Raw genomic sequence first — 26,443 nt, 5'->3', positions numbered from 1 at the left:
GGTTCAATTGCGCCGGATGTTGTGAGGTAGGATTGAGATTGATAGTGGGTTGACGGGTTCGGAGAGGGGTTGGAAGGAGGTAGAGATGTGACGGAGTTGAATATGGTAAGAAATCGTAATTGCCGAGCGGTATGGAAGGGGATATGGATTGTCAGAAGACGTGGGATGACAGGGCGCGAAGTAGAATGTGATGCCGGAAAGGCTGAAGGGCAAAAGAAGGGAAAGCGCGCAATGCGCATGCACCGCCTTTGATGTGATTGCCTTGGTGCCTTACATATATGGCGGCAGAACTACTCTGCCATGAGAATCGATATTACGTGTATTGTTACGGGGAGAGATACCCGAGGCGCTTGAAGACCCCGGACTCAAGGTATTAAATGTAATTATATGTAATATTACAATAGCTCCACTTCGGTGTCACATATCCATGGGGGTGCTCCCCTTCCAAGGTTCTTCTCTATGTACTTGTCAAGCATGACCTCACCATCTCTCGATCATGATAATCCATCAAATTGAATCTCAACAATGAGTACTCAAGAGGAGATGATGACTGGAGAGGAAGTCAATAGTCGACTTCCTCTTTATCCTGGCGATGATCCTCGCCCAACGAGCAGAAGGGAACTAGCGGGTTGGTATTGTTATGGCTGGGCCGCAGAAGTGTTTACTGTATGTGCGATGGGTAGGTCCTCCCCTTTACTTCTCATTTTGTATAATATTAGAGACTTTGTTAAATATGGCTTATCTTAGGCTCTTTCTTGCCCATTACACTGGAGCAGATGGCACGAGATCGCGGGGTTCTTCTGTCTGACAAGACTACCCCTTGTAGCTCAACATGGAATCCTTCTCAAGATCCTAGCCACCAAGCTGGGTATCAAGCTCAAAAAGCAGATGCTAGCCAGTGCATTATATACCTGCTAGGCGCTGAAATCAATACTGCCAGTTTCGCCTTATATACATTTTCCCTGAGTGTGTTGGTGCAGGCAATTCTGATCATCTCTATGTCGGGTGCTGCGGACCATGGGAGTTATCGAAAAACGCTCCTAATGATATTTGCCTTTGTTGGTTCAGTGGCAACTATGCTGTTTCTGGCTGTTGTTCCTAAAATCTACCTTTTGGGAGGCGTGTTAGCCATTGTCGCCAATACCTGTTTCGGTGCGTCCTTTGTCCTATTGAATTCTTTTCTTCCTGTGTTGGTGCGACATCATCCTGTGATCCTCAACAAAGTCGAAAACGAAGATTTCCCGCATGATGATACCATCCAACACAGTTCAGATGTATCCAGGCCATTATTGGAAACTAATGAGCGGGATCGAGATGCATCCGCTAAGATGACATCCTTCCACCTTGCTCTTTCCACCCAAATATCATCCTTTGGTATTGGCATTGGCTATGTCGGGGCAGTGACTTTGCAGGTGATATCGATTGGTATTGTTGTGATTACCCACCAGACAACATTTTCGCTTCGATTGGTCTTGTTTTTTATTGGGCTATGGTGGTTCGTCTTTACTATCCCCGCAATCATGTGGCTACGCATTCGGCCCGGTCCACCCCTGCTCAATAATGGGAAACCTCTCAATTCATGGATAGCCTACCTGACCTATGCATGGGTTTCTCTTGGCAAAACAGCCATGCGTGCGAGACGTTTGAAGGACATTCTCCTTTTTCTAGCAGCATGGTTCCTTCTGAGCGATGGCATTGCCACTGTCAGCGGAACAGCTGTTCTTTTTGCTAAGACCGAGCTTAATATGAAGCCGGCAGCGCTGGGGCTCATCAACGTAATTGTTATGATCGCCGGGGTATGTGGTGCATTCTCTTGGAGCTACGTATCAAGTCTTCTGAATCTCCGTGCATCACACACTATTATTGCCTGCATTATTTTGTTCGAACTGATCCCATTATATGGGATTCTGGGATTTGTTCCTTCAGTGCAGCGCCTAGGGATTGGTCTCCAACAGCCGTGGGAGATGTATCCTCTCGGCGCCGTGTATGGTCTTGTCATGGGCGGCCTCTCATCTTACTGCCGGAGCTTCTTCGCTGAGTTGATTCCTCCCGGTCACGAAGCGGCGTTCTATGCTCTATATGCTATCACCGACAAGGGTTCCAGTGTATTTGGACCTGCGATTGTTGGAATGATCACTGATCGATATGGTGAGATTCGGCCCGCATTTGTGTTTTTGGCTGTTCTGATTTTTCTCCCCTGCCACTTATGTTACTCGTGGATGTTGAGCGGGGAAAACGTGATGCACTTGAACTCCGTGCTGAACTTGATCGTCCTTCAGAGGCCCCAGGTTATGGAACTATCTCTACCGGAGTTTCGGAAGAACCCCATGCCGGAGAGTAGCTAGTGATGATTTCTTTTTCTCGTATATGGGGATGATTAACACTTACTCTACTCCTCCGTACTTTCTTTTCCTTTTCTGACTCTGTAGAATACCTGTCAAGTTTATAACACCTGAGCAGGATAATTCTTAATTTATTATATTGTAATTTGGGGATTCATCAAGCTTCAAATGTGAGTAGCACACTGTACAAAATGGATCTCCTGAAGGTCTAAATATTATAGTATCATTAGTTCAAACTCGATCAATTGATAAATGTAGATTCATATTTTCATATTTTGATCCACATCGGTTACACGTAATATCCACTAAATATTGGAGGCTACTGTGTTAAACAATATTACTGGCTAGTGTAACCCATAAAGACGGAAGTTCGGGTTACCTCTGGTATAGAGACAAGTAGGTATAACCATAGTAATTAAAGCGCTAGATGCCACCTGTACTCAACTACATTATGAAAAGTAAATCATAAACTCTAGTACCTGACTAGGTCTATAATGTCCTATCAAGTGTCGATCCTTTTAAAAAGCTTAGAAAAAAAGGGGAAATTTGGACACATGTACGTGGAAAGTACATCCAGGTACATAATAGACAGGGTTTGGTACCTAAGGGAGATCCCCTTGCGTAGTGGAAACCCGCCCTGCATACTGTACAGAAGAAGAGGAGCTCCACTCCCGTAAAGCCAAGAGAACAAACTGTCCTCAACTCCGGCCCCAATCAACTTTCCCTTAAATATCATTTCTACACGGAAACCTAGATATCCTCTTATACACTTCTCCATATAATCTTGGTGGGTAAGTTGAACCTTCCCTATTTCAATTCCCCCATGGGGTTTGTTTGTTTTCCTTCCCCCGGAACCTCTGAAGCTGATCATACATCTCTTACCCATCAAGCTGTGAGCAAGACCTCGTCGATCTTTAAATCACTATGCGGTCTTTCGCCCCTCTGGTTCTGAGCCTTCTGGGCGCCACCGCCGTCTCCGCTGCGGATGCTGACGCGGCCGACTCCAACGTCATCTCACTGACCACAGATACCTTTGATGACTTCGTCAAGGAGCATGATCTGGTTCTTGCCGAATTCTTTGCTCCGTGGTGTGGTCACTGCAAAGCTCTGGCACCCAAGTACGAAGAGGCTGCCACCGAATTGAAGAGCAAGGATATTCCCCTGGTCAAGGTGGACTGCACTGCGGAGGAGGAGCTGTGCCGCAACTACGAAGTTGATGGCTACCCTACCCTGAAGGTCTTCCGTGGACCTAGCTCTCACAAGCCCTACGGCGGTGCCCGTCAAACAGACTCGTATGTTTATCCTGCAATTACCAGGTCTATTTCACCCAGTACCAACAGTATACTTACCATTGTTTACAATAGGATTGTCTCATACATGACCAAGCAATCGATGCCCGCCGTTTCCAGCGTTGACGAGGACAACTTGGAGGATTTCAAGACCCTGGATAAGATTGTTATCATTGGTTACGTTGGCTCTGACGACAAGAGCTCCAACAAGAGCTTCACTGCTTTCGCCGAGGCCCAGCGCGATAACTACCTCTTCGGTGCCTCTAGCGACGCTGAGCTTGCCAAGTCCCAGGATGCCAAGCAGCCCTCCATCGTCCTCTACAAGGATTTTGATGAGAAGAAGGATGTCTACGAGGGCAAGTTTGACGAGGAATCCATTCTGGAGTGGATTAAGGTCGCCAGCACTCCCCTTGTTGGTGAGCTCGGTCCTGAGACCTACTCCAAGTACATGGCGGTATGTAAACAGATGAACTTGCTCTTACCCAGATCGCCAGGTCACTAATACTATGTTAATAGGCTGGTCTTCCCTTGGCCTACATTTTCGCTGAGACCGCCGAGGAGCGTGAGAAGTTCGCGGGGGAGTTCCGTCCCATCGCTGCTAAGCACCGCGGCGAGATCAACATTGTCACCCTCGATGCCAAGCTCTTTGGTGCTCACGCCGGCAACCTGAACCTGAAGCCCGAGACCTTCCCCGCTTTCGCTATTCAGGAGACCACCAAGAACGCCAAGTACCCCTACGACCAGTCCAAGGAGCTTGATGCCAAGGAGGTTGGCAAGTTCATCCAGGATGTTATTGACGGCAAGGTTGATGCCAGCATTAAGTCTGAGCCTATTCCCGAGACCCAGGAGGGCGCTACCACCGTGGTTGTTGGTCACACCTACCAGGACATTGTCTTTGACAACGAGAAGGATGTTCTCCTTGAGTTCTACGCCCCCTGGTGTGGTCACTGCAAGGCGTAAGTCTCATCTGCCACTAATGCATACAAGGCTCTTTTCTAACACTTCTATAGTCTCGCCCCCAAGTACGATGAGCTCGCCGCTCTGTATGCCGATGTTGCCGAGTACAAGGACAAGGTCGTTGTGGCTAAGATTGATGCTACCGCTAACGATGTTCCTGATTCCATCACTGGCTTCCCTACCATCAAGCTCTTCCCCGCCGGAAAGAAGGATGAGCCCGTTGAGTACGAGGGCTCTCGCACAGTTGAGGACCTTGTTTCCTTCATCAAGGAGCACGGAAAGTACCAGATTGACGGCCTTGCCGAGGGTACCAAGGTCGAGGAGGCCGATGAGACTGCCCCCGCTGACACCGAGGAGGCTGCTGAGACACCGGCTCCTGCTGAGGATGTTCACGATGAGCTGTAAACCTGATACTCACTTCCTAAATTATTATGTCGCTTTTCTCCGTGTCCTGTATCATCAATTTGACATGATCGTTCCGACGAATACGTTAGTAATGCTTCTCCCTTAACGAGTAGTTTTCTGTCGAGTAGTTTTCATCTTTAAGATGCAGTCAGTCCATTAAGTAGAGCAGACCACTGATCATCTAGCAATGTTCGGCTCAGATAAGAGTGGATAGATCATATCGTTCACGGTCAATCTCCCGGATTTAGTCAGCCGAGAACGCGTTGCGCGAGAAAACGCGTCAATTCATCGCACCCGAATTTCGAGAGCTTGGGAATAGCATTCTCATTGAACTTGAACTTCTCGAACTGTGCATTCTCCATCTGATTTCATTTTCTCAAACAATCCTAATCGCCGATCCATTGAGGCTCTCCCTTAAACATTCACCATGGTCAGCCCAGCCCTTAAACGAAACGCGGACCACCTCTCCACCTCGAAATCGGAAACCAAGAAACCCAAAGGAGGAAGTATCACTTCTTTCTTCGGCGTTCCTAAACCGAAGCCCACGGAGACACCGGGGACAACAGCCGCACTACCTCCTCGACCAAGCTCCTTCAGTAAAGAAAAATGGCTGGCCACTCTTACACCGGAACAGAAGGAGCTTCTGCAACTCGAAATCGACACATTGGACGATAGCTGGCTCGCGCATCTGAAAGACGATATTACAACAACGGAGTTTCTTAACCTGAAACGGTTCCTCAAGAAGGAAAAGGACAGCAAGGCGAAGGTCTTCCCTCCCGAGGAAGATGTGTATTCCTGGTAAGAAGACCAAGACCATGACTCAGTGACAAGGACCCTTGCTAAACCAGCCCTAGGTCTCGCCTTACACCCCTACACAGCGTCAAAGTGGTGATTGTAGGACAAGATCCGTACCACAATGACAACCAAGCTCACGGCTTAGCGTTTTCCGTGCGTCCGCCAACTCGGGCACCCCCATCCCTGGTTAATATCTACAAAGGGTTGAAGAAAAATTACCCGGACTTTACACCCCCACCGAACAATAGTGGACTCCTTACACCATGGGCTGAGCGAGGTGTTCTGATGCTTAATACCTGTCTTACAGTTCGTGCGCATCAAGCTCATAGCCATGGGAACAAGGGATGGGAGTCATTTACTCAGAAGGTGATTGACTTGGTTGCTCGAGTCCGAACTCACGGTGTGGTTTTTCTTGCTTGGGGAAAACCTGCTGGGTTGCGAGTAACTAAGATCAACCGGGATAAGCACTATGTGCTGCAATCGGCGCATCCCAGTCCTTTTAGTGCACACACTGGATTTGTTAGTTCTACTATACACATTCTCACCCTTGGAGCTCATTTGGAGATACTAATAGTATGAATCACAGTTTGACAATGGTCATTTCAAGAAATGCAATGACTGGTTAGCTTCACGATACGGCGATGACGAGATTATTGATTGGAATCTAGTTGCAACCAAGAAGAAGTTGGCTGCGCCCTCTGATAAAGAGAATCTGTCAATCTTGGCCAATGTCACTCAAGTGACTACTAAGGTCGCAGAGCCCCAATGTCCTGATGATGAGGACAAGAAGGCGAAGACTTGCCCGTCGACGTCGTCGACGATGAATTTGACGATGAAGATGCTTTGGAGGCCTTGGCAGCTGCAGAGGAGGAACTTTCTGCAAGTTAAACCTACTGGGAGAATTGGTGATGGTTTTTTGATGTAATTGAAGGATTGTACTGTACTATCTAGCATACTTGCTGAAAGATCAGCTGGGAGGGCAAAGGCGTTTACTAAGGATTTCGGGGTATCTTGGGGACTCTTTACTACCAGCAGTAGGAATCGATACTGAATTCGGCTCCCGAGTAGACCTCTTCAAGTCTCACTACTATAGTAGATGGAACTCTTTTACTACTTGAGTACTTGTAGTCTTTGGTCTTTGGTCTTTAGTCTTTAGTCTTTCGAGCTTTCTTGCCGACTTGCAGAACCTTGGAATACCCAGCGAAAGAGAGGCAGAATCGCCCTCAGGCTACTACCTAGTAGTATGTACAGCTTAAGATCTCTGCTAGCTCTATATGAAAGTGCAACATAATAATATCGCAACACTGGTCCGGCTCCATGAAAGTAGTGAATATAGCTAATATTTTCATACATATATGTCTTCTATATCTTCTCTAACATTTGAAGAGTCTATATAAGAGGCTACTCCGTATAGTGTATAAAATGAGTGGCGTCGCTGCACATGTGCGTGGATCCACACCTTATCGATAACAGCTCAGCTTCTCCTGCAATGTTCCAACACTCCGACACCTTCAGATGTTTACGCTTCAATGGAATTAATATGGCAAGCCAATACTCCGCAATGGCGGAGTAGAACCCGAGCTGTTCGGGCTTGTCCAGCCTGTCACCGTCGAAAGGTGTGCATGAGAGCGTATCACTAAACTACCTGGAAAATGTACTAAGCTTACGCAGAAGCGGTGCCGACACCTGGCTCCATTTTCCGAATTGGCCGAAGATCACACCGAGCCAACATTGAAAGCGAGAAAACCGTCTGTGAATACAAGCGCTTCTCCTAATTTAACTGAGCATTCACCGGATCCCGCCGCTCAGAGAGCTTCATTGGCAGGTCCGAACTTACAATCGTTTCCAGGAACTGGGCGATTTGTAGGGGACTTAAATCCGGAAGCATTCATTCGCGAAAGACTAGATGAACCATCTAGTAATCCTTTAAGAGACCGAATTGGGCTTTGGATCTCTTCACCAACACAGGGGGATCGCGATCATCATCTGCGGAGTTCGCGTCGCACTGCTGATCATGAAGCTTCACCCGCAGTACCACCATCATCAACTCCAAATCCACAGGCAGTGGAGAAGCTATTAAATCGAAGATATGCATCAGCAATGCAATCATGTCACAGACTTCCTACCAGGACAAGAGAAGCTCTGACGGGTATCTATTTTTCCAAAATCAATCACATCATTCCTCTTCTGGAGATGAGCACGTGTGTCAATGCTCAGGCTGAGGGATCTATTTCTATGTCTCTTGAAAGGTCAATCTGCCTTGTGGCGGCTAAAGATATTGAGGCAGGTCCTCATCTCCGCTTGGTAGAAGAAGGACCGATTGTATCAACACGACAATTCTGCACCGACATATACAATGGGCTCACCGTCGCCATGGATGCGGGACTTGAATCTGATCGGTTAAATCGGATTCGTATTCTTTCATTAATGTCTTTACATTGCGAAGGGCATGAAGGCGCAGAGGCTGCCTCCTTACATCTCTGTCAGGCCATCCACCAGGCCCAAACAATTGGGTTACATCTTGACCGACCTCTGGCAGATGCAATATCTGAAGATCCCTTGACCAAGTTATTTTGGGGTCTATGGACATTAGACAAGGTGCATGCAAGCATTGGGGGCCGTCCGGTTCTACTGGCTGACCGCGATATTGGAATTCAAAAACCAAATTTTCGTGTTTCGGGAGCGTTTGGTGTGTGGCTCGCCATCTCGGACTTACTTGCAACTGTGATATCGTATTATCGACCCTCTGCCGGGTCTATCAGTGGATGGGAAGAGGGGTTTCCTGCATTTGAAGATATTGTAGGAGATGATCACGGGGACTTGGATTTCCCGACACTAGGTAAGGCTGTCAAAACGTATACCCCACATGATTGAGTTTAGGTCGCTCACAAGTCAATCTATTCATAGGTCTTCTAGAACTATACTACCACTGTGTAGCTATCTTATCATGTCGGGATAAATTGACCGAGGGGCATGATGGTACCAAACTTTCCTCTATTCGACAAGGCCTTGCAGCAGTTCGAATCCAGTCTATTGTTGCATCCGAATGTTCCGGTCAATTGCCACCTCTCCCCATTGTTCCATATGCAATCGCCCTGTCGATGGGTGTATCATATCGACAGCTCCGTTTCAGCAAGCTGATCACACATTCCAATCGGGCCAAAGCCAGTCTTGAAGTATGCTGTTCTTTGTTAGAAGATCTTAGCCCGCAATGGTCCTCCGCCGAAGCGATGGCACGTTTAGGTCAAAAAGCCCTGCAACAATTTGACCAAGGGTCACGACAAGGACCAAGGATCTTATCTGCACAAGGTCAAGAAACTCCGGTGGCGGATCCCGTTAAGTCCTTTGGGGATCACGATCCCGCACAGGCGAATCAGGATGAATCTGGTAGATCAGTGGGTACTGATACCGACATTTCGCAAACCAGTCTTCCACCCATATCAGATTTTGATACTCATGGATTTTCTGATATCGATACACTTTTTGGGGAATTTCTAGATTTATCTCTTCCCACAAATTTTTGGGATCCGATTTTTGCAGAGACAGATTCGGAATCAAGAGAAGTATAGAACGAAATACCGAAATACGGCACCCAGTGGAGTTGAATAACCTTTGTGCACGGACATACAGTGCCACGTCTTATCCACGTGTTCAAGTATGCGTATAGCGTTTCATATTCTTTTGTTATATGTGTATTGACCTTCTAAGATTGGTGTACTGAGTTCAAGTTTAGGCACTCCAGTGTACTATTTATGGATTGCAGTGACATAAGTATTACATACTATGTAGTATACCTAGGTAATATCCAGGTAATGAACATAAATCAACATCCACGAGTATGTATAGTCAACTGGTCTATGAACCCCAGGTTTATTTCTCTACATAAAGCATTTAGTACCTATAATTTTATGAATTTATACTCCATCCACGGTAGACCTTGCGTAAATTGTAATACTAGTAGTATCTTGAATTGAATCATGTCGTAACTGCAAGTCAAAGATGCCCAGTGCTGGAAGTGTTTCAGATTCCCCAAACAAGGGAATGACTGCCGATCATCGTATCTCGCCTTATCCCTCGTCATATGGCCAGAACGTCTGTTCTCATGTACTCGACTCATGAACATGTTTTTTTCTCTTTGGCCCGTGTGGGGAACAAATGAGGATCATCCCTTTCGATTCCGGAAGGAGTCCTTTCAGCCTCGGTCTCTTCATGCCTTTTTCATTCAGACAGTGTTGATCAGTGGTCTTTTTTTATCACCATTTGTCAGACCATGGAACGAGACCTCGGAGGCTTGACAACGGGAGGATCCACACCCTCTAAAGGGGGAAAATGTGGATTCAAAGAAATTGAAGAGAGAAAAAAAAAAGTGTGCGCAAGCCCAAAAACAAATTGATTTTGGAGTTTCTCACGCTTGAATGATCTGAACAAGGCATCATCTCCGACCAACTTAATCTAAACGGAAGTACGGAGTACTCCATACACAATCTCCTATTTCTCCCTTCTTTTCCATTTCTTCCATTTCTCTTGTTTACCCTGAATCCATCCTTTCGGCTCTTGTTTTTGAGTTTTTAAAGTGAGATCTCGATCCTGCTGCACGCTTTAAACTGTTTTGAACTTGAAACTGGACGCCTGCGGTTCAGCTCTTGCCCCATCCCCGCCACAGAAACCGTGAGACCCAGAGGGGCGGGTGTTTAAGTGGCGCTTTTTGAGTTGGTCTTTGTTCAAGTAAGTCTGATCTCGCATGGGAATGTCTTTCTTTTTTTTCTTTCCTAAGGGTGAATAATCTGTAGGGAAAACGAGTGTTGATTCTCAACCTTGCATGTTTGGATCTCATACTCCAGCCTCTTTTTCAACCCGATCTTGAAATATTGCAGAATGATTACCCCTTGATCCCTCGTCTGTATCGCAATTTTATATACGGCTGTTTCCCTGATGGATGTTAGCATGGGCCTAATTTAACTTTGTGCGCATCTGTGTGGAACCGATTTAACATTGTATCTGTGTCTACGAGAGATTGAGGCTGATATTTCTTATCTCGATTTCTCTTGGACTTTCTGAATATATGTATACATTATACATACTTGCGAAGGTCGGAATTCAGAAAGGTTCTGGTGGTCATGTTGTTGCCAGTCGCCGTGACAGCAGGACTCAGTCCTGTTAGTCCTATTACTCCCATCTCCGAGGAAGATGAAGATATCTATGTCTCGGATCTTTCAGTTCACACCGAACAATCGGCAACCCCGGTGGTGCCGGTGCATCCAATCCCCCAGCTTCAAGGTCCCTTTGAAGAGTCGATCTCTGAAACAAGTGCAGTAACAAGAAGTTACTGGGTAGTCGATATAGATGCACAGACACGGCGTCGCGACTTATTGGAAAATGACGAATATGAACGGTTGTGTGGTCGCAAATGGCGCCAAAGATCCTCTGAACAGTGAGCAGTCTTAATACTCCCTACAAAGCGTGGAGGCTGACATGTTGAAGATATCATCCATTTTGGAAGCTGGCCTCCCAGTTGGTGTTTGGTGTTCATCTCCTTGCCAAGCAACTTGCAATCTCAGAACCGCAAGTGATGAAGATTCTCCAAACACATGTGAATGAAATGGATGGTTTCTTACAAAGAACCACCGAAGATTTTTTGATGATTCATCTAGATGTCCGTACCAGGATTCAATACCTGAATCTCCCATTGGAGAACCTGGATGTCTTCGATCAAATGCTGGAGGATCGAAACTTCCGTCTATCCTTGATCTCTTATAACGATCAAATTGAACATGCCGTCGACCGATTCACTCTCGCTATCACCGACGCCATCCGGGACCTTCTGAAGGGCAAAGAAGCAATCAGTGTCCTGTGGCACTATCTGATTCAACTTTCCAGCGATGGCTGTTTCGAGTCCTACCGTCTCAAAGCATTCTACCAAGCCATGATGGATAACCTAGAAGGTTGGCTCGAAGCCTTTTCCAAACTTCGTCGACGTGGTGCAGCACTTCAACGGGCGCTGGGTCAGCTTGCATTTGCAGTAACAGAGATGCAGAGACGAGTGGGAGTAGCAAGCAGGAAAGATGCACGCTTATTGATGAAGACTAATAAAGAGCCAGCTCGCAAGAAATCCCTCAAATTGAAGCTATGCATGAAGGGATCGTCCAGCACCAACACCACCACGCCAGGCTCCAAAAAAGCTTCCTCTAACAAACCACTCCCGCGTGATCCTTTCCTAAACCAAACCAAGTCACAATCGAGGCAGGCAGGTGATACAGAAGAGACAGAAAGGGTCAATGTGGGTCAAAGCACTACCAATGCTACCAAGCGTGAAAGTAACATACCCAGGGCCCTGAGTCGCGCAAAGTCATGTAGTGCACTGGCAATGGACTCTAGCTCTAGTGCTACTCCCCCGATCCCTGCCACGCCTCGCGTACCTGGAAGGTTAAGCAGAAAGCTATCCAAGCCCTTCCTCCCGAAGAGATCTGCCAGTGACGGTGAAAAGACTGATCCTAAACAGAATCGACCTGCCACGGCCCCTGCTCGGACCCTGAAATCGCGGAGTGCGTCGATCGAACAACTCAAAGCTCTCTGGGCTAACAATCGCCCTGGGACTCAACAGTCCATGACCAAGACACCAACCACACCCCGACGAGGACCCTCACATCAGAATTCAGAAAACGAGAAATCCGAATCCATGAAGGAACAGATCTCCCAGTTCTTGAAAACCGATCGGGTAGTGGAGGCGTGGGACAGTATGGCAGCGAAGACGGGGACGTGCGGGCGTACGATATCCAAAACGGCGAAGGATTGGCCATGTAGCATATTCCGAGCCAAATCACCGAATGCCTGGCGCGCTCGAGCTGGTGATGGAACAGATCTATCTGGCACGGATTTGGGACGACAAATGTCATGGGTACAAGATGAACCAGAGGTTTTGAATACCTATTCATTCAAACAGAGGCCTGAGATGTCTCCACGGATCCATGTGCTTTCTGTGCAGATGACCCTGGATGAAGAGTTAAATACGGATGAAGACATCATCGATGAGATACCGAATGTTATTGGCGGCGACTCTGATTCGATCATCACTGCACTTCCTGCTGTACCACCGTCTACACCAGCTACGATTCCATCTGTTGCTTCTGAGTACAGACCTCGAACTATCGAATGTGCTCAGGGGTGATGAGTTTGGCACTGTGTACCTCCCTTGAGTCCTCTGGGTCATGTAAGGACTAAAAGTACCCTTGAATTTGGGATCTCTTTGACTTGCCTGGAACTAATAGTCTGATAAGGGACCTTTTCACAAAGGCTTTTGCAGAATCACTCCATGCTGAGTATCTTGTACCTGCAATGATGAGCAGTGTATCAGCATCTTCCTACTCTTTATTCTTCTTGCTTCCTTCTTCCTTCTTCCATCGACAAGGGCAAGCACAAGCACGGCTGGCTCCGTTAACCGTTTTATATACCCCTCGATAGCTCCAAAGGCATCGAGCTTTTTGAAGTTCAAGTTGTTTTATTTCTCTTGTCCATTCAAACTTAAATGGATGTTGACTGTTTATACCCACTACTAGTTCTGAGTCTTTACAAAATTTATATTCCAAGTCTGCCCATACATTGTGTTCAATTTGAAGTCCAATTTGGCATCCGATCAAGCATACCTAGCTACCTAGTAGGTAGTAGTACTACATCGAAGTTTGGAGGTACTAAGCAGTGGTACATGTACGATTCAGAATGACCGATCGCAGTCATTATGCCCAGACATCTGGATGCAATAGCAACTTGAATAAAGGCAAAAAACAAACTCCAGTCGGAACAAGATTGAAATATCATTGATATCTAGCATTCATTTTTCAGACCCTTCAGACCGAGCTTAAACCCGCACACTCGAGTCCCGGCAAGCGCCTAAGCAGTAAACGCCCAAAATGACTAAAACGCACATAGACCTGGACTATTTCATAACACATGAGCCCATGGAAATCGCAGACACCCACATACAAGATCGGAATAAGTGAAACAAAGAGAGAGAGAAAAAAAAGGGAAAATGGGATAAAAGGCAAGGTGAAGATTATTTGCAACGCTTCTCCACAATGTTCGCACCGTGCTCTTCATACTCCTTCTTGGAGATCCACATCTGGTGGAAAGTACCCAAACTAGCCAAGATACTTCCTCCAATCCAGGAACCGAATCGACGCTCAGCAGTATTTCCAGGAGCCGAGATACGAACACGCGGTCCAGGGAATTGAGCCATTAATTCTTGGTTCAGACGATCCGTGAAGCCGTAGAGCAGACTAGAGGCACCCGTTACAACCACATTAGACAGGAGGTGAGGACGGATATCGACATCCACACCACTAAGCGAAGCCTTGATCAACTCAGGAAGAGTCTGGGCAGGTGTAGGGGCTGGGAAAGGCGAGTCAGGATCAGGAATAGCGGCTTTAGCATCGAACAAGGATTCAACAACGCGGAAGCGATCAACACCGAAGATCTGATTGTAGCCATCTGGGAACTCGAACGGACGACCGGGCGATGCACGAGCAGCCTCTTCGTTGGGAATACCGTTGGGACCATTATTAGAGAGCTTGTTAGGACCAGGCCAGACCTGGACGACACACTCCTTGAATTCACCGATGGTGCGTTCTTCCAGAAGAGCCCGGTACGAGGCATCTGGTGCCTTGTCGGCGGCGAAAGTCTTGTACCTGGCCTGGGGCTCTTGGCCAGCTTCGACAGCTGTCTTGGAGCTGATCAGGTAGTGAGGTGTGATGGTGATTGGTTGCGGGGAGTTCTTCTTGAACAGTGCGCGGATCTGCGAGGAGATGTAGTCACCACCCAGCGGGGAATGTTGCACTCCGCGCTTCAGGATCATGCCGTCGTGAACTGGGGTGATGGAGATATTCGAAGCGCCGATATCGACAACGAGGGCGGAGGCTTTACCAGAAGCAAAACTGCAACAAGATTATGAGTTAGTGAAAAAACGAACCTCCAGTAAACAAAAAGCTCACTCGTCCTATACAACATAACGGATGAATGGGATTCAAGTAGAGGGAAAACGTACGCTGCGAGTACACCGTTCCGAGCCAGGTAAAAGGCCGGGGTACCCCATTTCTCCATCGCAATCTCAATGGTCTTCTCGCGTGCCTTGGCCGGGTTCCAGCCAGGCTCTGTCATCAACAATGGGCTGTCGGCCAAAGGCTTCTCTTCCGTCTCGACCTCCATCTCTGTGGGGAGCTCCTCAGCGGAGATATCGTTTAGGCCATTCTGGAAAGGATTGCCTGGCTTCGCGCCGGTAAGTCGCGAAGTGAAGGAGTACTCCCAGACTTTCTCCGCCATATCCCAGTCCTCGACGATTCCATCCTTGCCAATCGGGTTGTAGATGGACAAACCGGGACGTGGCGTGACAAAAATATCATCTCCATAGACAAATTTCTCTTGGCCATCGGCGTTGTACTTGCCGTAATATGTTGGCATTAGAGACTTGGGAGCATCTTCACCTGCGAAGCCAGCGCGAGTGGTTGAATAGCCCGGATCGAGAACAATGGCTGAGACCTCATCTAAAAGAAACAGTTCGGCATATTAGCAATGGTTTTCAAAGCCGTGGCACGAAAGTTACTGTGCTTTTGGGCAAGAATTGGGGCCTGTGAGGTAGGGAAACGAGGAGTGGGCGCATCGCGCGAAGGCACGTACCTCCACCGTATTCGGCAGCTTGGGGTGGGTTGGAAGGATTCATGTCGGATGGCGCAGAGATTGAAAGGTTGTGTCGGAGAGGGGAATTAATGAATTAGTCCACTAAAGTGTAAGGTGGGCCAAATCCATGCGCGGAGTAGAGAAGGGAGGGTGACAAGGGACGGTCGTTTTGGTGTGGGAGCAGCTTTGACATGGAGATAACCTTGGGAAAGATGATATGTGAAAGTTAAATATCATGACAAAACAAGCCTATGGCATATATCAAATGGCCGGATGGTGTAGTTGGTTATCACGTATCGTTAACAAGTCACTCTGACTTCGTATTCCGATAAGGTCCTCGGATCGAGCCCGGGTCTGGTCACTTCTTTTTGCATATTTGGAATGGTAACATATTTCTCTATCTTTTTGCTTCATTTTGCGAGGTCGTAGCCGTTGATATGGTTGATTTATTGTATGATATAAAGTCGGTTGGTACTTAATTCTTGGAATTTCCTACCTAAACGGCGGAGGCTATTTATAGCAAGGACCTGAGATCGAGCCCGCGTCCGATCACTTCTTTGTTCACGAATTTCTTTTTTGTCACTTCGCATTCAGCCCTCTCGCGAATAGCTTCTAAAATTGAAGAACAGAAAGAAAGATGCAAATCGATGCCAGGCTGTCACTGAAATAATCAGTTTGGCCACTTGGTGCAGAGGTCTATACCTACACAGTGTAGGTATTCTCGGCTTCTAGTAATGCTCTGAACTGGATGCCTAGTAGGTAGCCGACGAGTCAAAGCGAGTCAAACCCTTGATCGCAACCTTTGAAGTCTATCACGCAATGCCATATATTACCAGAACCAACGGCTTAACAGCTGCTCAATATGCTCTTGCCATTCCTGAAATTATTCACGAGATATTTTTATGGCTTGAGGTCCTGCCACCAGAAGAACAGGAGGCAATAAAACCTGGGCCTGGATATCTCTTAAGCTTTGCACGAGTTAACCATACTTGGAACTTTACAGCAACCCCAACTATTTGGCGTGATCTCCCTGTACTCTCATCCATCTTTGATAGCGCTTTAAAGAAGTCACCCAAAAAACAAGCATTGGCAAATTGCGTCGAATTTGCGCTATATCAGACGACAACACCAATAAAACTTAAACGAGGTATTAGTGGTCTGAAAAATAGATATCATGATCTCAATGGCTTGAGCTTTCCAAAGCTACATACCCTTACAATCCAAATATTTATAGACCACTACATAGGTTGCAGTTCGGAACCTGAAAATTATTTCGGCTGTTTTTATGATATGTATTTATCTCATTTCAAATATCCTGTACTTTCGCGACTTATCTTATGTTATAAGGGTTCCTATATTGGAATTTTCCTTGAGACATGGATTGGGTATCTAAGAAGTATTTTGGTGAGTGTTCTATCAAGTAAGCTTCTGATAAGCTTGACTGACGAGGTTCTGCTGATAGTCGATGGCGAAGTTTCTTGAAATTTTGGAAATTTCAGAATTGATCTTGGTCCCCCCAAAAAAGCCTCAATTTCTTTGTGAAAAATGCCAAAAATTTGAAATATTTGAAGCATGGGGGAGATAATTATACCTGGGCACCGCTCGACTGACACTCGGAGGAGCTCTTAGTACCATATTGCAATGTTGGAGGTTCAAGTTTGGAAATTCTAAACATGCCCTAAGTCCCATGGATGTTCAACCTATTGAAAAAAAAAATAACTTGCTTTTGGCTGACAGTAGTACCATTCAAACTTCAGCTAGACATGAAAATTTTCCAGGCCAAAACATATATATTGTGCAAGTAGCTGATTGATTACCCAGGGCTAGATGGAATCCATGTTGGTTACCCGTAAGTGGTAGGCGGTGAATGCTATCTTCGGAGCTCTTAGAATGATTAGATCGCTGAATGACCTCACTTTTTTCGCTTTCTGTCTTCATCTTCAATGAATCTATGCCTATTGCTCTCAACGAATAGCCTCTTTATTGGCCACTACAAATAATGGATACAGAAGTCGGTCACCCCACGGAATCCCTCTTTCGCTCTTCGAAGCGACGCAAGTTCATCCGACGACGCCCCAATGACGCGGAAGAGTCCGCCGCGACTGAGCCCACGGCGACTACCCATGATAATGATGCCACAACACCGTCTACTGCCGATCAGGAACAATCCGCACAATCTACAGGCATTGCTCGTCCCCGGCGCCCACACCAAGTTCGAAAAGCAGGCATAGCATTCTCAACCACCTCGCGACTCAGCAAAAATGAACCAGAGAGGGCGTTAATCTCCTCCGAAGACATGGAGACGGAAAAAATCCAGGCCATGTCTGACCGATTTACAACCTACACAGGACAATCCGAAGATGTGGATAAACACATGTAGGAGTTTCTCCCTTGCCAATGTGACCAGTTCAAAAACCCGACTAACAAGATAAGGATGGCTTATATAGATTCCGAGATGGCTAAACGATATAATCGTAGCCCACAGCCAGATAATGTTGAAACCCATGACCAGGCAGATGTATTCAAATCCGATGCGCCATTAATATCCGAGGCACAGCGTGAGCCAGCATCACTTGGAAAGCTACATGAAATCGATCTTGGTCAGGAGGCGAAGATGCGCAATATCGCACGTACTGAAGCTGCGACTCGACGATTGATTGGTGATGAAGAGTCTTCGATGACCGGGGAATCTGAAGTACAACCAGACCGTTCTGGCCCAGATAAGCCATGGCGCAACCGTAAGCGTCGCAACAGTGCCGCTCTTGAACGCGACCGCCTTGTGGAGGAGGTATTGCGAGAAAGTAAACGTAAGCTTCCCTCTCTTTTTTGTTTGCCCTTGGTACTAAATTGATGCTAACTTTCACAGTGGATGTCTACGATGAACCAGAGGAAGAAATGTTAGCAGATGACCAAGCGGCGGATGATCGGATAGCCGAACAATTCCGCCGAGAATTTATGGATGCGATTCAATCCCGGCGACGAGTTCGAGCCGCCCGTACGACCAAGACTGACAGCAAGACCGAAGCACCAAAGGGACCTAAGCTGGGAGGTAGTCGCAGTGCGCGTGCTGCTATGCGAGAAATGCAAGGCAAGACTGGACAGAAGTGATCCTGAACCATCTAGGAGGTCCAATCTCTCAATCGGACCAAATAACCGGTTGAATACGAGGTTTTTATTATCAACATTTTTCAGAATACTACGGTGACACCCTTGAAGATGACAGGCATCTCTTGTTTTGGCAATTGACCTCTTTACCTCGGTCCACTTCTGGCGCAGCATGATATTTTTGGGATGATCTGCGATAAATCTCACCCGCCACACTGTCATACAGGGACGGTAGGGATAGTGGGACCCTGTTAACTCCTTCGCCCGTGTCATCTATTTCAGAAGATCTCCGACCGTCGTGTAGAATGGAACGGATTCCGAATAAGAATTGGAATGGAATGGCCGGAGCTCCAAAGGCACTATTCTAAGCCCGAACTTGAAATATGATATGGATTCTAATAACATCTTATGACTTTTAATACAAATGGAAAGTTGATTCGATTCATCCTCAGGTGCTATGTTGTGTGAAATAAGAGGTTGGCGGTAAGACGGTGTCTCAGGTTAATGAGGCGGGTACTACTAGTAGCATCAGTGCACAAATTTTATACTATACATAGTGCCCAGGCGGTTGCACCATGTTTTTGCTCTGATAAAAGTGGGAAACATCTGGAAGAAAAAAGAACTTGAAGAGAAAACATCATATGATAGTCTTTAGTCTAGACTATAGACTAATTATAAAAACTTGGAATACATAAAAATCCCTACGGAGTACGTCGGACGTATAAATCCAGACCTACATCAACTCTACCAGCGTCTAGAACGATGTCCAACTTGAAAACGACACGTACTAAGTGGCAAAGTTATTTAATTCTCTGTCACATTGATTAAAATGTTCCAGATTAGGGCTTAGCTGCAAGTTGACAGATTTTAATCCGTACTCCGTAGATTATAATTAGCTTGCATGGAATGGAGTCCTTAGGGCATCCTTGCGTGGAAGGGAGGGAATTGGTGGCGTTTAGTTAATTGAGGAATCGGTCCACAGATTCTGTACCTGGATTAGCTCCTTTCTGTTTTAGCTCCTAGTTTCCCGGATTTGGCCCATGGAACGTTCGGGTTATCCACTATCTATTACTTGAATTTATCTAGGGGATAAGGGGGTATGTAGTAGTATTGATAGTATTTATAGATGATATAAATGATATAGATAATCATGATAAGGAGTATAAGGAGTACAGAATTACAAATGATATAATAATACTTAGTATAAGAATCTGTTAATTCCTATCTACTCTTATAATTCTTATGATAATTAACATAAAAATGAAGTCATAAAACAGATTCTTATTGGACCCTCCTCTTTATCCAATCACCATCCTTTAAACCCCAATAAAGTCTAGATTCTGAAACGGGGCTAGGGCCAATCAATTCCTAAGGGGGTGAATCTCGATTCTTCCCCCTTCAACTTTCAATCTTCAACTTCTTTGATTTGATTCAAGACATGTCCTTGTAAACCTCGTCATTCTCTAGGGGTTTACTCTAGTCTATCTTTTTATATCGATCTTTTAGATCTCTTCCAATCATTTTCATCAACAGGTTGATCCTGTTCGTCGCGTCTATCCCACTATCTTTATTACCATTTATCCGATCTTTTCCTACATATCTCAATCAGTACTTTGATGAGTTCGCATTCTTTCAATCTCTGCTGATTCTGATCACTGGGGACTACAATGCGATCCCTCTTTTGGGCCCTCGTGGGTCTAAGTGTGGTGCCTCAAGTGTTAGCGGCCGACACGCTCAGCACAAAGGGGTTTCATTCATGCTTGACCGATTCACAAATTCAAATCGATGATCTTGACATCACTTATACCCGTTCCACAAGAGAACTGAACTTCAAATTGGCTGGTACCAACTCAAATCAACAGAATGTCTCCGCGACATTATCAGTCACGGCATATGGAAACCAAATTTACTCCGATTCATTTAATCCCTGTGGAGATGAGGTGCATGTGGCTGCACTTTGCCCAGGTGAGTATCTATGCGCTTCAAAAAATGAAATTTTGAAAAAAAAAAAAGGCATGGGGGCCATCTAACGCGCGATATCAGTATCATCCGGCGACTTCTCCGCCAACGGCGTCATCACAATCTCCGAAAGCTACGCGTCAGATATCCCTTCAATCGCATTCCAAATTCCCGACCTTGATGGCCAGGCGACACTCATCCTAAAATCGACTGATGGCACTGAAGAACTTGCCTGCGTGGTTGCGCAACTATCCAATGGAAAATCGACCAGCAGTAAAGGGGCCGCCTGGGCATCAGCCGGAATTGCAGGAGCTGCGCTAGCTATGACTGGTGTCTCTACTATCAGTGCAGCCGGAGCTGGAGCTGGAGCACACACAGGAGTTTCAGCATCTTCCAGTCCAGGATTTGGAGATGTAATGGGTTGGTTTCACACCATGGCTACTAACGGTATGCTGAGTGTCAGCTACCCCGCCGTCTACACCAGCTTCACCCAGAACTTTGCCTGGAGCACAGGACTTGTCTCCTGGGACGGTCTCCAGAACTCCATTGATAATTTCCGCAAGGCAACTGGTGGAAATCTCACTGATGATAGTCTGGCATACGTGAAGAACATGTCTAGCTCAAGCTCCACTAAGCGAAGTCTGGACTTAACGCGTCGCTCACTTCAGATAACGCTAGGAGACTCCAACAGCACCGCTAGCTCTAGTGATATCGATATGATCAAGAACCTCGCTGAGGAGCTCAGTATCCCCTCCGCCAATGTCTTCATGACCGTGCTTCTAATCTTCGCAATCGTCATTGCTGTTGTGATTGTGGGAATTCTTCTATTCAAGGTTATCCTGGAGCTTTGGGCGCTATACGGCAAATTCCCAGATAAGATGATCGACTTCCGCAAGGATTACTGGGGAATCATGGCACGAACCATCACCAACATGATTCTGATCCTGTACAGTATCTGGGTCATGTACTGTATCTACCAACTCAAGAATGGTGATTCATGGGCCGCCAAATTGCTCGCAGCAGTTACCTTGGTAGTCTTCACCGCTGTACTTGGCTTTTTCGCGTGTCGTATCATCTACATGGCTCGCGAGTATAAAAAGGCAGAGGGAGACGCCGGCGGACTGTTCGATGACAAGGACACATGGCGCAAGTACAAGCTGTTCTACGATAACCTGAAGAAGGATTTCTGGTGGCTTTTCGTTCCCGTCATCATTTACGCTTTGGTCAAGGGATGTATCATTGCTGGTGCACAGGGCCATGGTCTTGTACAAAGTATCGCTCAACTGATCTGCGAGTGTCTTCTGCTGGGTCTCCTAGTTTGGAACCGTCCTTACGCTCGCAAGTCTACCATGGGTATCAACATGACCATCCAAATTGTCCGAGTCTTATCCGTTGCCTGTGTGCTTGTATTCGTTGACGAGTTGGGACTTTCCCAGACCACCAAGACCGTCACTGGTATCGTTCTCATCGTCATTCAGTGTGTGCTTTCAGCGGTTCTCGCGATCTTGATTGCCGTCAACGCGGTTATTTCAATGTTCCGTGAGAACATCCACGAGAAGCGAAGAAAGGAAGCCGAGAAGGCCAACCGTGACCTCGATGACCTTACACCACTGGACGCTCGTGAATCTCTCTTGATTGACCACCCACCACGACAAGAATACACCGAGATGAGCAAATTCAACTTCACAGGACCCTACGAGGCTTACCGGGATAACCCATCCCGACCGGATTCCGCCGGTAGCAAGAAGCGTCTTGTATATGCCGATTATGGCGTTGCCAATAACCATAGTCGCTCTTCCAGCCAAGAATCTCGACATGATGGTCGACGAAGCCCATCTCTTGAGGGCCGACACCCGACCACTCCGGGCTATGGCATGGCGATTTAACATGCATCCCGATGTCACGATTCTCAGAAAGTTATATTCTTGTTCCACTCTTTTCATTATACCTTCCGGGTATTTCGTTCCTTCTACCCGAGGGTCCTTCTTGTATTGACTTCGCTTAGCGTTGTTCGAATGGTGGTTTTATTCCCCATTGGATGTTCGGCGCATAACATTCCTTCTACCTATATATCCTCATCTTTCTCACACGCTCCAGTTACGGATCTTAACTTGAACATTCTTTCTCATTTTCAGCGTTTGTCATTTCTTTCCATTTTGCAGTTGTGAAAAAAAACTTCTCATTCTTGTACATCTTTATAGATAGAGAACACCACCATTTACTAGTAGTCTTAGTAGAAAATTTGATCATTTTGATAAGAACCAATTTAAAGCACGACAACATTTGAACCTGGGAAGCAGAAAACCCAAGGGGAAACTAAACCGCAAAAAACCACGCCCGTCCATGAAGACTTGGAGACATAGCACTCAAGTCATCAACTCGAAGAATACATTCCGAAAAAAATCTGCTTGAAAATGATCCATAAGGAAAAAAAGACACAAAATGAGAAAGGAAAAAAAGGAAGCCAAATGCATGAATGCGATATCAACGAGAATAGGGGTGGAAACCACGATGTCCTCCACGGCCACCACCTCGGTAGTTCGCACCAGGCTTACCGGCATTGCGAGGACCAGTAGGGGCATTAGCAGGAGCGGTGCTCTGGGGTTGAGGGGTAGAGCCTGCGTCAATAGGGAAGTTAGTTCAAGAACTGCATAAAAGGGTGGATCTATGAGAAAACACAGTATCCATTGTAAAAGAGAACATACCCTGGGGACCGGAGGGGATATTAGGCTGAGGGACCTCATCGTACATTCCTTCCCAGGAAGTAGGACCACCCTGTTGGTAAGGAGAGAAAGCACGGTTCTCAACATGACGACGAGCCTGTTGCTGTTGTTCATACTTCTGTTGTTCGAAGGCAATCTGTTCCTGCGCATTGTAACCTGGACCACCGACACCACCGACACCAGCATTGCTGGGCTGACGGTTATAGGCCGCGTTAGGGCCAGGACTAGCACCTCCGGAATTACCGGCAGCCTGAGCCTGAGATTGCATCTGTTGCATCATAGCTGGGTTCATCATGTTTGGCATGCTTGCTTGCTGAGAACCGGGACTCTGGGGGCCAGGACTCATGGTGCCTTGTGGTTGACCCTTCATCTGCTGCATTTGCATTTGTTGCATCTGCTGCATCATAGCTGGGTTCATTCCGCCCATTGGCATACCAGCAGGCATACCGGCAGGCATACCCTGACCCTGACCAGCCATAGCCATCTGTTGCTGCATCATGGCGAAGTATTGCTGCATGCGTTGCCAGTATTGAGCCATCATCTGAGGAGTCATTCCGCCGGCTTGTTGACCTCCCTGCTGCTGGTCTCCTCCGTGACTTCCACCTCCACCACCACCGCCACCGCTACCGTTGCCGTTATTCATGTCGCGGTATCCTCCCTCACGACCACCTCGGCGACCACCACGGTCTTCATCGCGGAGATTACCACGAGGCTGAGCCTTCTTCACTTCGATGGTCTTGCCTAGGATCTCCAAGGGCCGGGAAAGTGCATTTTCCACCGCAGTCTCACTGTCAAACGTCACGAATCCGAATCCACGAGGGCGACCAGTATCCTTGTCAATCATGAGAGTTGCGTCAACAACACGTCCGAATTGCATGAAGAAATGCTTGAAGTCTTGTTCCGTAGCCTCCTGGCTGACACCACCAACAAAAATCTTACTGGTCTTCTCTTGCTCATCGCGGGGAATGGCGCGCTTGGGGTCGATCTGAAAGAGGAAACTGTGAGTTACCACCGCACCGCACATGTGATTTATATAAACCAAGACTTAAGGGGCAGCTTACAATCTTGCCATCCAAGTAATGTTCTTTAACCATAACAGTGTTCACGGTCTTAGGGTCACGGAAAGTTAAGAAACCGAAACCACGCGAGCGACCAGTGGCGCTATCACGCATTACGGTACACTCCTGCACCTCACCGAACTGGGAGAAATAATCCCGGAGGGATTCTGTTTTGGGAACAAGTTAGGTGGGAGAGTTCCATATATTTCTGCTTCATAGAGGTACATACGATCTGTGGTTTCCCAGTTCAAACCTCCAATAAACATTTTCCTATACATAGCGGTTAGTATCATGATGTATACCCCACCCATAATGTCAACCGCATTGGGGACAAAATAATGCCACGGCGCAATAGAAAGAAACAGTATTTTGGGTACAGGCTCTGGCTAAGGAGCTGGCTGGCGCTAGGCTGCTATTCTTCAATACAGCTAAATGCAGAACTCTCTGGAGTTCCATGGTCTTTCAATGTTTGCAGAAGCCGACGAAGCGAAATGATGAAATACGGCCACCACCGCACAGACAAGCATAATCCATTCCACCTGGTTTACACAAGCCTGGAACCGGAGATCACGGAATCCTCCTCGTCTGGGTATTCTCTTTCTGGATTTCTTTTTCTTTTTTGTAGGGCTTCATGTTTCATGATTCGGGAAGAGCGAGCAAGATAGAAGGCGAAAGGGCGAAGATAGAAGGCGTAATAAGTGAATTATCACTGTCTCTCTGGTCTCCAACTTGGGGGAGAATGTGTGTCTGTCTAACAGAATCCCCAAGCTACCTCGGGCTTGATAAAACTGGCATCAGACAGCGTTGCTACTTCTTGCTCTGTTCTATCAACGTATATCGACAAGAAGCTATATAGTATCCGCTGTACTATATATGGTCGCTCGTAACAAACTTCTCGTAGAGATGCCAAAGATGTGCAGCTGCTAGGCCCATTTTCCTCCAGATAAGAGAGTTTGAAGAGACCTGTCTCATATTCTTGTTTTTCTTGTTCTGGCCGTCCCTGTCTGATAGCGAGCTCCGAAGACTGAGCATAAAAAGCCGTGACGATGATAGGGAGCTGAACCTCCCAAGTTTCTCCGAAAGATGTCCACGAAAACACCATCCAGCCCTTCACATTTGGATGCCGAGTAGATAAGAGACCCCAATTCATCAGCTCTCCCAAGATCAAGTAGGCCGACAAGTAACCGAAGTGCAGACCTCCATAATTTCTTCACGGGAGTATGCGCATTTGTTTGTTTTTTTGGAAAAAAAAAAAGAAAGACATAGCAATCAATGCCACTCAAACATATTCACAGCCAGAGCCAGATACCCAAAATCTAAAAGAATGGATCAAATAAACAAAAAGGCATAATAGACTTACCCATCTTCCTTAATTCCTGTGCCGTGAGACTCGTTGTCTGCGGGGGCGACTGCTGCGGGGTTGCCGTAAGCGCCCTCAGAGCCATTCTGGTAATCTCCACCATAACTCTGATGTTGCTGCTGCTGTGGCATTTGAGTCACATATGTGTCAACGGGTGAAGTCTCGTAGCTCTGAGGAATTGACTCTGGTGCTGGCTGTGCAGGAGCTACTGCAGGGGCAGCTGGCTCAGCGGGCTTGGGGGCCTGTACGGCAGATGTGGTACGAGCAGTAGATTCATCAGCATCATAGCTAGAAAGGAAGAAACCAAAAAGTCAGTAACCGAGACAAGTATTGTTCGTAGAAGTAATTGAAGTGTCATACAGGTCAGCGAAGAGATCATCTTCCAGTTCCTCCTGTTCAGCCATGGCGCACAGATTTGTAAGGTTGAAGCTAGGTTAGAAAAGAGACAATGGCGAGCCCAATTATTACAACCAAGAGCGTGAATATTGAGAAAGCGCAAAATCCGTTTTAAAGGAGACGCAGTAATGAAGAGAAGAGAGTTGGCGAAGTGAAGGTTGAACCTTGGGATCTTAGGCGGTCACTAATTATCAAATTATTCTGCCGTATTTCGCCGGTTATGCGAAGCCCAAGTTGCAGGAACTATATAGGAAACTACTGTCTGAGTCTGTCTCAACCTTGAACAAGATCAATTCTTCATCGGATTTGCTTTATTTCAATTGCATTGAGAATAGTTTGTCATATGAAACATTCAGTTTGCTTTGAATTGCAGGAAAGACCCGATATGTCC

The 26,443-nt window shown here is 46.7% G+C and overlaps 9 protein-coding genes across 9 annotated transcripts; 7 read left to right on the top strand and 2 right to left on the bottom strand.

Moving 5' to 3' along the window:
• Positions 1-525: 525 nt before the first annotated feature.
• atg22-1 (putative autophagy protein Atg22) lies at positions 526-2,345 on the top strand (the record flags this gene model as incomplete). The annotated part of the gene is made up of 2 exons (XM_057092497.1): positions 526-679; positions 748-2,345. The coding sequence occupies 2 exons, from the start codon at positions 526-528 to the stop codon at positions 2,343-2,345; spliced, it is 1,752 nt and encodes a 583-aa protein (XP_056943671.1).
• A 921-nt stretch (positions 2,346-3,266) lies between these two features.
• Positions 3,267-4,993, top strand: pdiA (protein disulfide isomerase PDI1; the record flags this gene model as incomplete). The annotated part of the gene is made up of 4 exons (XM_057092496.1): positions 3,267-3,634; positions 3,707-4,085; positions 4,148-4,587; positions 4,642-4,993. The coding sequence occupies 4 exons, from the start codon at positions 3,267-3,269 to the stop codon at positions 4,991-4,993; spliced, it is 1,539 nt and encodes a 512-aa protein (XP_056943670.1).
• Positions 4,994-5,420: 427 nt separating this feature from the next.
• On the top strand, positions 5,421-6,713 carry N7483_009068 (uracil-DNA glycosylase; the record flags this gene model as incomplete). Its single annotated transcript, XM_057092495.1, has 3 exons — positions 5,421-5,791; positions 5,848-6,307; positions 6,375-6,713. 3 exons carry the CDS (start codon positions 5,421-5,423, stop codon positions 6,711-6,713), a joined length of 1,170 nt encoding a protein of 389 aa, XP_056943669.1.
• A 604-nt stretch (positions 6,714-7,317) lies between these two features.
• On the top strand, positions 7,318-9,357 carry N7483_009067 (transcription factor domain-containing protein; the record flags this gene model as incomplete). The annotated part of the gene is made up of 3 exons (XM_057092494.1): positions 7,318-7,404; positions 7,451-8,627; positions 8,696-9,357. 3 exons carry the CDS (start codon positions 7,318-7,320, stop codon positions 9,355-9,357), a joined length of 1,926 nt encoding a protein of 641 aa, XP_056943668.1.
• A 1,548-nt stretch (positions 9,358-10,905) lies between these two features.
• N7483_009066 (uncharacterized protein) lies at positions 10,906-12,953 on the top strand (the record flags this gene model as incomplete). The annotated part of the gene is made up of 2 exons (XM_057092493.1): positions 10,906-11,219; positions 11,270-12,953. The coding sequence occupies 2 exons, from the start codon at positions 10,906-10,908 to the stop codon at positions 12,951-12,953; spliced, it is 1,998 nt and encodes a 665-aa protein (XP_056943667.1).
• An 882-nt stretch (positions 12,954-13,835) lies between these two features.
• N7483_009065 (actin family protein) lies at positions 13,836-15,494 on the bottom strand (the record flags this gene model as incomplete). The annotated part of the gene is made up of 3 exons (XM_057092492.1): positions 13,836-14,712; positions 14,823-15,318; positions 15,452-15,494. 3 exons carry the CDS (start codon positions 15,492-15,494, stop codon positions 13,836-13,838), a joined length of 1,416 nt encoding a protein of 471 aa, XP_056943666.1.
• A 1,956-nt stretch (positions 15,495-17,450) lies between these two features.
• N7483_009064 (telomere length and silencing 1 family protein) lies at positions 17,451-18,559 on the top strand (the record flags this gene model as incomplete). Its single annotated transcript, XM_057092491.1, has 3 exons — positions 17,451-17,827; positions 17,885-18,258; positions 18,318-18,559. The coding sequence occupies 3 exons, from the start codon at positions 17,451-17,453 to the stop codon at positions 18,557-18,559; spliced, it is 993 nt and encodes a 330-aa protein (XP_056943665.1).
• A 1,664-nt stretch (positions 18,560-20,223) lies between these two features.
• On the top strand, positions 20,224-22,401 carry N7483_009063 (transient receptor potential ion channel family protein; the record flags this gene model as incomplete). Its single annotated transcript, XM_057092490.1, has 2 exons — positions 20,224-20,521; positions 20,600-22,401. 2 exons carry the CDS (start codon positions 20,224-20,226, stop codon positions 22,399-22,401), a joined length of 2,100 nt encoding a protein of 699 aa, XP_056943664.1.
• A 598-nt stretch (positions 22,402-22,999) lies between these two features.
• Positions 23,000-26,060, bottom strand: N7483_009062 (RNA-binding protein; the record flags this gene model as incomplete). Its single annotated transcript, XM_057092489.1, has 6 exons — positions 23,000-23,113; positions 23,195-24,223; positions 24,300-24,463; positions 24,526-24,566; positions 25,657-25,944; positions 26,017-26,060. The coding sequence occupies 6 exons, from the start codon at positions 26,058-26,060 to the stop codon at positions 23,000-23,002; spliced, it is 1,680 nt and encodes a 559-aa protein (XP_056943663.1).
• Between the last annotated feature and the right edge of the window lie 383 nt (positions 26,061-26,443).

This window comes from Penicillium malachiteum, assembly GCF_028827825.1.
Source record: "Penicillium malachiteum strain IBT 17515 chromosome Unknown utg000004l:1.0-4883003.0:1.0-4884900.0, whole genome shotgun sequence".
Classification (NCBI taxonomy): domain Eukaryota; kingdom Fungi; phylum Ascomycota; class Eurotiomycetes; order Eurotiales; family Aspergillaceae; genus Penicillium; species Penicillium malachiteum.
The sequence above is the reverse complement of the archived record's forward strand: the minus strand, read 5'-3'. Positions and strand labels throughout refer to the sequence as shown.